Genomic DNA, 9,169 nt, shown 5'->3' on the forward strand with positions numbered 1-9,169 from the left:
AATTAATAATAGTAGCTTAGTGTTTCCACATTCACATGGTGTCTGGAAATCCCAGCAGCTCCCAGACTTTTTCAGATCCATTTCTGTGGGTTTGTTGTGGGCACTCCCAGTTATCCCAAAGCCCTTCTCAGGGAAAAAACCCCATGGATCTGCACAGCCCATCCCAAATCCTGCAGGATTTTCTGTCCTGTTTCTTGATTAATTAATAGCTCAGTGTTTGCACCTTCACGTGGTGTCTGGAGATCCCAGCAGCTCACAGACTTCTCCAGATCCATCTCTGTGGGTTTATTTGGGGATCAGGGCTCCAGCTGCAATCCCTTTCCATCCTGATCCAGAGGTTTATCCATCAGCTCATCCCAACACACCCCAAGATTTTCTCACACGGAATGTGCGCTGCTTCCGGAACATTCCATGGACTTGAGCAGGTCCTACGGGGTGGGAGATGGCCCCAAAGGTGCCGGGATGGAAAAGCTCCAAATTCCCAGTGTGTGTAAGGGCTGGGAAGAGCTTTCCAAAGGTACAGATCAACTTCCAGCACCGCTGATATCCCTCTGGAACCCATGAGAGCTCCCAACCTTCCTGGGAAAGGGCTTGGAGACCTCCTGGAGCTGTTTGGAGCTCCTGGGGAGGATAATTATCCCCAAATCCACGATAGCAGGACCTGGGTGACTCCAAACTCCACTCCCCATTAGCACAATTACTCCCTGGTTCTCCTGGAGGAGCAGCTGCCAGCCTTCTGTGGCTGAGAAATAGGGAAAAACAAACAAATCCCAATTTTTTGATGACTGGAAGTGCTCCAAGCTCTCCTGTTCCTACTGGGAGAGCAGCTCCGTCTCTGGTAACCCCAGTAAATTCCCTTTGGGATAAAGCTGTTATCCTGGATCCCAGTTCCAAGCCTGGTGTTTTTGGGAACATTTCAGATTCCCTGTGGCTCTTTCGAGGAGATTGAAGCCTGGAAAACCTTGAATGTTTGTTTGTGTTCCAGAAGTTTGGAGAGGTTGGGATTATGCTCAGTTGACTCCAGACCCTTGGGATGATCCAGTGCCAGCTTCCCAGGGATCATTAGCACCGTGTCCTTGTAACTTCAATGCTTCCTTTAGGTCCCCATTGCCAAAAACTGGGATTATGGGATGCATCCAAAGTCCTCAGCCTCTGCCAGATCTGATTTGCCCAGAAAATCTTTTACAAATTGGGATAATTTGGAAGAGCCGAGCCCCAGCAGGTTGGATTTTGGGAGATTGTGCCTTCAGGAGCTGCTGGGAAGTTGATCCTGGAGGGAATTTTTTCCCTTCTCAGCACCCTTGGGAAGTGTTCCAAGCCCTGTTCCCCCCAAAATATGGATTTGGGAATTCAAGAGTGCATGACCCCCTCCCAGCTTTGCCCCCAACCCACATCCTGCTCTACTGGGCTCTGGATTTATGGAGACCTCCTGGAGACACCATGCTCCTTCCAAACAGCTGGATTCCTTCCTGGAATGGGAATTATTCTGTGTTATATTTAATATAAATTATATACATTTATATAATTTATATTTTTTATTCATTGGGAAAATGGATGGGATTTAAGGTCCCTTCCAACCAAAACATTCCGTGATTCCCTGGAATACTTTATAAAATTTAAATTCACAACTCCAGACCTTCCCAGCCTCCTCTAAAGCTGCATCTCGTGCACGCAAGTTTTAATTAAAAAAATCTTAATTCTGTGGATTTCATGCTGATTTCCAAATTTCCTTCTCAAATTTCATCACCACCACAGAAGGTGACGTGGGGATGGAGAAATCCCTGCTTGGAAGAGGGAATCCACATGCAGGATTCAGGATTTCCTGCATTTGGGATTAGGGAGAAAGTGGTGTTGATTGGGATTGGAGGGGTTTAAAACAAAAACACCTGAAAATTTAAAAAAAAAAAAATTGGTGTAGAGCTTGGAAATTCCATGTGCTCCTTTTAGACCACTGGATATTCCCAATCCCTGTTCCATAACCTGTTTGTGCTCCCTGCAGGATGCGGGACACCAGCAGGAAAAACAATGTTTTCACCCAATTCCATAAAGTGAGCAGGATATGGGGAGACTCCGAAGTGGCGTTCGTTGGGATGAAAAATGCCCCAAAATTTGGTGTAGAGGCTTGAAATTCCACGTGCTCATCCCTGAGAACTGGACATTCCCAATCTCCATTCTGTAACCTGTTTGTGCTCCGTGCAGGATGCGGGACACCAGCAGGAAAAACAATGTTTTTGCCCAATTCCAGAAAAACGAGTGGGAACTGGGGAGACTCCAAAGTGGTGTTGATTGGGATTGGAGGGATTTAAAGCATGAAAAATGCCCCAAAATTTGGTGTAGAGACTTGAAATTCCACATGCTCATCCCTGAGAACTGGACATTCCCAATCCCCGTTCCATAACCTGTTTGTGCTCCATGCAGGATGCAGGATACCAGCAGGAAAAACAACGTTTTCGCCCAGTTCCGGAAAAAAGAGCGGGAATTGGGGAGACCCCAAAGTGGCTCCATGATTGGGATGAAAAATGCCCCAAAAATTGGTGTAGAGGTTGGAAATTCCATGTGCTCCTCTCAGACCACTGGACATTCCCAATCCCTGTTCCATAACCTGTTTGTGCTCTGTGCAGGATGCAGGACACCAGCAGGAAAAACAACGCTTTCACCCAATTCCAGAAAAACGAGTGGGAATTGGGGAGACTCCAAAGTAGTGTTGATGGGATTGGAGGGATTTAAAGCATGAAAAATGCCCTAGAATTTGGTGTAGAGGCTTGAAATTCCACGTGCTCATCCCTGAGCACTGGACATTCCCAATCCCCGTTCCATAACCTGTTTGTGCTCCGTGCAGGATGCGGGACACCAGCAGGAAAAACAACGTTTTCGCCCAATTCCGGAAAAACGAGCGGGACAAGCAGAAGTTGATTGACACCGTGGCCAAGCAGCTGCGTGGCCTCATCAACAGCCACCACTCCTGAGGGGCTCGGGATCTCCTTCCCGCGGCCTGGACTTCGGGAATCTCGTTGGGAGAGAAGATTTGTATTTTTTTATTCGCCTGGAAAGTCTCCGCGGAGCCTCCCCCCCGACGGCAAAACGCTCCCGGTGGAACAATCCTGGGAAAAAGAGGTGGTGGCAGGAGTCTCCTGGATAAACTCCTATTTTCAGGGGTTTAGGAAGTGATGGGAATTCTTGGAGCCTGGGAGAAGTTCTCACCCGGACTGGGTTCTTGTTTTTTTGTTTTTGTCAAAGCCAAATTGAAGGGATCATCTTGCCTTCCTTTTGTTAATTTATTCCCTTGGAAAACTGAAAAATCTGGGAAGAGCCATGGGTTCTCTGGGCAGAGGGAAGAGGGTCACCCTGAGTGTGTCCTGTGGTTTGGATTTAGGTAGGAAAAAGGGATTTACTAGGGGTTTTTTCTCCTCTTTTCCCCCTCCACGGACTGATTTCCACGTTAGTCTGCAAATCTCTGGAATTGTGACCCTTTCCAGCATGTCCATAACCATCACTGAGCTCCACTCTGGGACCTGCCAGGGGCTGTGGGATCATGGAGAAGGGTTTGGAGCCGCCTCCTTGATCAGATTTGGGAAGGCACAGCTGAAGGATAATTTGGGAATGTGTCCTGTGGCAGTACTGTGGGGCTGAGATGCTGCTGGACACATCCATGGATAGGGAACGGGAAGGGATGGATGCTCACAGGGATAAAGGGAAGGCACAGTGGGATCTCCCAGTGTCCAGGAGGGGTTTTTCCCTCTCTTTTCCATGATGGTGTCCCATCCTCCCTCTCCTGCTGATGGCTCCATGGGGAGAACTTCCCTGGGAAGTTTTGGAGCTGGACCAGTGGGAATCTCCTGGAGCAGTGGGAGATTCCCCATGGAGCAGCGCTGCTCCAAAGTGCCTGTGGATAAAATTCCCCCTGTCCTGAAGGTCTCCATAAATCTGCTCAAGCCAGGTGGCCACCAACAGGATTTAATCCCAGGGTTCCACTTCCAGAGGGGGATTTTTGCCCTTCTCACCTTCTTCTAATTCCTCACGTTATCCAGCCACATTCCCAAACCCTCAAAGGGAATTCCGATCTCCCTGGTGGTTGTTGCAGCCCTGAGCTGCTGCTCCTGTGCCCATTCCCAACCCTCTGGATGCACCAATCCAGAGGTTTTTCCTTCCTACCTTGCTCCTCAGCAATATTTTGGGGTTGGTTTTCACTTGGAGAAGGTTCCTTTGGCTCCATCCCAAAATTAAATGGGAACACAGTCAGGAATGACCCCCTGGAGCTCCTGGGCTGTCCCAGCCATCTCCAGCTACAGGGACCAAGGGATTGTTTTCATTAATAAGAGGGAAAACTTGTAATTCCTTGGATTTGGAGAGGGATCGGGGTTCCTTGTGAGCTCCTCCTGGAGGGATATGGAAGAGGAATGATGGGAGAAGCAGCAGGTGAAGGAAGGTTGGAGTCAGCATGGCCAGAAAGGGATCAGCTTTGGAGACACCTCTGGAAATGACCCAGAGGGACAAGGGATGGGAATTCCGGGAGTGGGATGGAGAGGAAGCAGAAATCCCGGGACACAGGGAAGGGATTTTGTGCTGCCATCCCAAAATTCCATTTTCCCCTCCTGTATTGCACTCCACAAGGTATTCCCACAAAAAATCCCCAGCAAAGCCTCATTTCCAGACAGCTCCAGGCAGCTCTCACCCTTCCCAAATCCACGCTGGATCCCCTTCCCATCTCCCTGATTCCAGGAACAGCAACCTGGGATGGGTTTCCTCGCTCCTTCAGGGTTTTTTTTTTTGAAAAACCAGGATTGGGATCCTCCAAACCAGCTCCTGGCATTCAGGATTTGCTGCTGGAGAAGTCAAATCCGGCCAAGGGAGAGATTCTGGGAGTTCCTGATCTCGGGAGGTCAAGAGCCGGAACCGCAAGTCAGAGCCCGGGATGAAAAATGGGATTTTGGGACTCTGGTCCCAATTAACTTTTTGTTCTGAGAGATGTTCCATCACTTCCAAGCAAAATTAATCTTTTAAACAGATTGCCCCAAAAAAAAGGCCCTGGAAGACATCCCAAATCCCCTCTCAGTCCCTTCCTAATGATGGGTGTCCTCCGACACGGATGGAATTGCTTAGGAGGGAAAAGTCACTGCAGGGAATTTAAAAAGGGGGTGGGAAACAGGGGCAGGACCCAAATCCGAGATTTCCAGCTTTCCAGAATGAATAGTGCTGCTCTTACATCTCACTCCACATCCACTGAGTGTTCCTTAGTGGATTTTATTTTTTAAGAAAAAAAAATTGGATCATCCCATAATTTTTCCCATCTCCAGCAAATATATTCCAGCAGTAGTGGGAAAAAATTATACTAAAACTCAAATTAGGCTTCCCAAGAAGCTTCTTTCCTTCTTCAGGAGTTGTCAGGCATTCCAGGAGTTGGGAATTATCTCATAAAAGGTGTCCAAAGTGGGAATTTGCAGCCCAACCCATCCATGGGATGTTCTCCCTGAGCCACCAGCACCTAGAAGGTGGGAAAGGAGGGGTTTTCCTGGGATTTTTTGGGTATTCCTGGGGCTGGAATCCAAGCCAGATGCTCCCAGGGATTTTTGCACTTTGTTCCAGATCCAATCCCAGCTCCCACTCGGATGGGAATAGGAGGAGTTGGGATGATGCTGTTTTGGGGTTGGTTTCTCCAGAACTGGCTGCTTTGGGGAAGGTGGAATTTCAGACAGGAGCTGTGGGAAGGGTCGTGGTGGCCCCAAATTCCTTGGAAGTGAGGCTGGGACAGACCTGTGGCCGCTCTGGGGACATCTCTGCTGTCACGTCCCTCGTGACAAAGTTTTGGGATCAAATTCCAACCAGAACCCAAATCCCAGGCAGAGATTCCAACCAGAACCCAAATCCCAGGCAGAGATTCCAACCAGAACCCAAATCCCAGGCAGAGATTCCTCACCCTTGGGTGTCTCCTGCCTCTGCTGGGGTTTTCCCTTTATTTCTGGGTTGGGTTTGGTGCTTTTTAGGGCCTTGGAGGGGTTTGGAGCATCCAGACACCATCCCACACTCTGATTGCATTTGTGTCCCATCCCTTGATCCCGCAGGATTTTTGGGATCTCTATCCTGTTTTTCCTACAGCTCCACGGGACTGGAGACCCCTCATGTCCCCCCTGCCACAATTCCATATTTATCCCACTGCTGGCAGCTCCAAGGGAACACAAATCCCATAAATCTCATCCCAGGATGATCCCAGCTCTGCTGTCCACTGGGAACGCCATGGATCGGCGGGAAGCGACCAGAACATGCCGGGATCGGCTGGGATTCACCCCAAAAATTCCGAGATGGAGGGGAGGAGCTCATGGGGAGCTTGCTTCACCCCAAAGCTGCTGCTCCAGCCCCTCTCTTGTCTCCAGGGCTGGATTTGGGAAGCTTTTCCCGGAGCTGGGATCCATCCCCACCTGCAGCTTCCCAAAAATTCCATGGGCAGCACTGGAATCCTGTCCCATCCAAGCTGCTCCCTCCCTTGGCTCATCCCTCAGATTCTGTTTTGCCAGGAAAACCCCCCACACTCCCATCCCATCCCATCTCATCCCAGTCCGCCGGGGTTGCCTTTTCCCGTTGATTTTGGGGTGGAAGGACCTGATTTTGGGAACCAAGGTGGTGAAAACAGCTTTTTTTGCACAAGTCGTTGCACAATAAGGGGAAAATTTAGCAAATTAGGTTTAACTTTAAAGGGAATTTTGTTGTTGGTTTGTTTTTTGGTTTTCTTTAAAACTCGCTAGCAGAGCTACTGATTCCAAGAGGAAAAAGAGCTGGAATGGTTGGAGAGAAAGGACTGCATGGTTTACAGGTTCAATTCTGTTAGAAATTAGCATGTTGGACATTTATCCTGGTGTAATTCCAATTAAACAAATACAGCATTTAACTGTTTCATTAACGCCTCGTCTCGCTCTGTGCCTCCCTGGGAAAAACCTGATCCCTGAATCCCATAAAGGATAAAATTCCACATCCCCTTTGGACACCTGGCTTCTGCTGGAACACCCAGGTTTATGGGGGATCCAGAGGCAAGAAAATCCCTGGATGAGCGTTGGATTCCACCTTCCCTCATTGCCCTGAGCAGAAACCAAGCTTTGCCCAAATTTTGGGGGATTTTAATTGGTTTCTATCAAAAAATTCCTCTCTGGGAAGGCAGGGAGGGGCTGGGCTGGAATTCCCAGATTTGCTGTGGCTGCCCCTGGATCCCTGGCAGTGCCCAAGGCCAGGCTGGACAGTGGGGCTTGGATCCACCTGGGATAGTGGGAGATGTCCCTGCCCGTGGAACAGGGTGGGATTTAAGGTCCCTTTTCCACCCAAACCATTCCAGGATTCTGGAGATGGGGAAATTTTACAGAATGGCTCAAGCAGATGATGTGGGGTTTGTGTAGGATGAAGGATTTAGGGAATATCCATGGGATGGCAAAGATTCCTGGATGGCTTGGATTCCATTAATTCCTCTAAATCCCCTTTTTCAGCTATTTATTCCTGGTGGTTTCTGGCAGATCCTGGGATGGGGATTCCCAGTGGGAAGGAAAACATTCCCTGGAGTTTTTGGTGACTCTACCTCTGCCAGGGGTCTTTCCCCACAGTACAGGGAAAAGGGAATCAGGGAAAATCCTGGATTTAACCAGGATATTTCCCCACAAGAGAAGGGAAAAGGAGGGTGGGAATCTGAGAAAATCCTTCATTTAACCAGGATATTCCTGAGCATTTCCTGGTAATGGAAAAAAGGTGAAAATTCCATCTCCTCCCACAGCAGGTCCAGGAAGGACCCAAAAATCCAGGAACCCCCCGAGTGCCTGGGATAAGGACCTTTGTGTCACCCCCATCCCCTTTTCCTGGTGAATTTTGGGATGCTCCAGGTGGGAGATGGAGATGTGGGGATCGGACGTGGTCCAGCACTGTGGGACCTCGGTGGGAGAGGGGGGGAAGGGATCTCGGATCAGCCTGGATCTGTGGATCCCAGATCTTACTTGATGAGAGTATCCCAGGTCATCTTGGATTAATGGATCTCAGACTGTCCTTGATCAGTGGATCTTGGATCATCCGGGAACAGAGAATCCTGGACCTTCCTGGATCTATGGATCTCACATCACAGTGGATCAGTGGATCTCAGACCTTCCTGGATCAATGGATCTTGGATAATCCTGGATCAGTGGATCTCAGACTGTCCTGGATCAGTGGATCTTGGATCATCCTGGATCAGGGAGTGCAGCACGGGTGGGTTTTGAGGCACGGATTTGGGGTGCTGCAGTGTCACCGATGTCACCCTGGGTGTGGCCAGGCCCTGGATCAGTGCCCGGAGCGGGGCCAGACCTCAGCAGAGCGCTGTGGCTCCCCTGGGCTGGCTCTGCCACCAGCTCTGTCACCCTTCGTGTCCTCGGAAGACCTCTCGTGTCCTCCCTGTCCCCCCTCATGTCCTCCCTGTCCCCCCTTGTGTCCTCCCTGTCCCCACTCACGTCCCCCCAGCCCTGAGCCGCCGTTCCAGCCCCAGGGACGCATTGCCAGTTTTCACCAAATCATGGAATCATGGAATATCCTGGTGGGAAAGGACCCACAGGGATCACCCAGCCCTGCTCCTGGCCCTGCCCAGGACACCCCACGAGCCACCCCAAGCAGGGAGGTTTTCCTTCCCTCCTGGTTTTCCCTGATCCAGGTGAGATAAACGTTTTCCAGCAGCTGCTCCCGAGCGTTCCTTTCCGGCTGCCTCGGCCCCTTCTCACCCCAACCTCAGTTCACCTCCTCACCTCCTTCCCCGTGGGATCAGCTGAGGCTGTGGGAGGTGGAGCTGCCAGGTGAGTCTGACTCCTCCAGGTGGGATTTGCCTCCTCCAGGGAGCCCCGGGAATGCGGCAGGAGGAGGTTTGGGATGTTGGGAGATGCCCTCACCCCCCTGTGGGGTGGCTTTCCCAACGTGTCCCACGGGCAGGGACTGAAACACGGCAGGAATGGGTGGGATCTTGGCAAGGAATTCCTGGCTGGGAGTGTGGGGAGGGGCTGGGCTGGAATTCCCAGACTTGCTGTGGCTGCCCCTGGATCCCTGGCAGTGCCCAAGGCCAGGTTGGACATTGGGACTGGAGCCAACCGGTCTCACTGAAGGTATCCCTGCCCATGGATAAAGTTCCAGCGAGATGGAATTTAAGTTCCCTTCCAAAGCATTCTATAATTCGATGATTTCT

At 50.4% G+C, this 9,169-nt stretch overlaps 1 protein-coding gene across 1 annotated transcript in view; it reads left to right on the forward strand.

The window, feature by feature from the left end:
- Positions 1-5,837, forward strand: part of EXOC6B (exocyst complex component 6B) — a 291,158-nt gene extending 285,321 nt beyond the window's left edge. Inside the window, exon 22 of the mRNA XM_058804404.1 lies at positions 2,840-5,837. Within this exon, the coding sequence (XP_058660387.1) occupies positions 2,840-2,966 (127 nt within the window). The 3' untranslated portion in view covers positions 2,967-5,837. The remainder of the gene's footprint in view (positions 1-2,839) is intronic.
- The last annotated feature ends 3,332 nt before the right edge of the window (positions 5,838-9,169 follow it).

The sequence above is a fragment of the Ammospiza caudacuta genome, chromosome 4, assembly GCF_027887145.1.
Source record: "Ammospiza caudacuta isolate bAmmCau1 chromosome 4, bAmmCau1.pri, whole genome shotgun sequence".
Lineage (NCBI taxonomy): Eukaryota > Metazoa > Chordata > Aves > Passeriformes > Passerellidae > Ammospiza > Ammospiza caudacuta.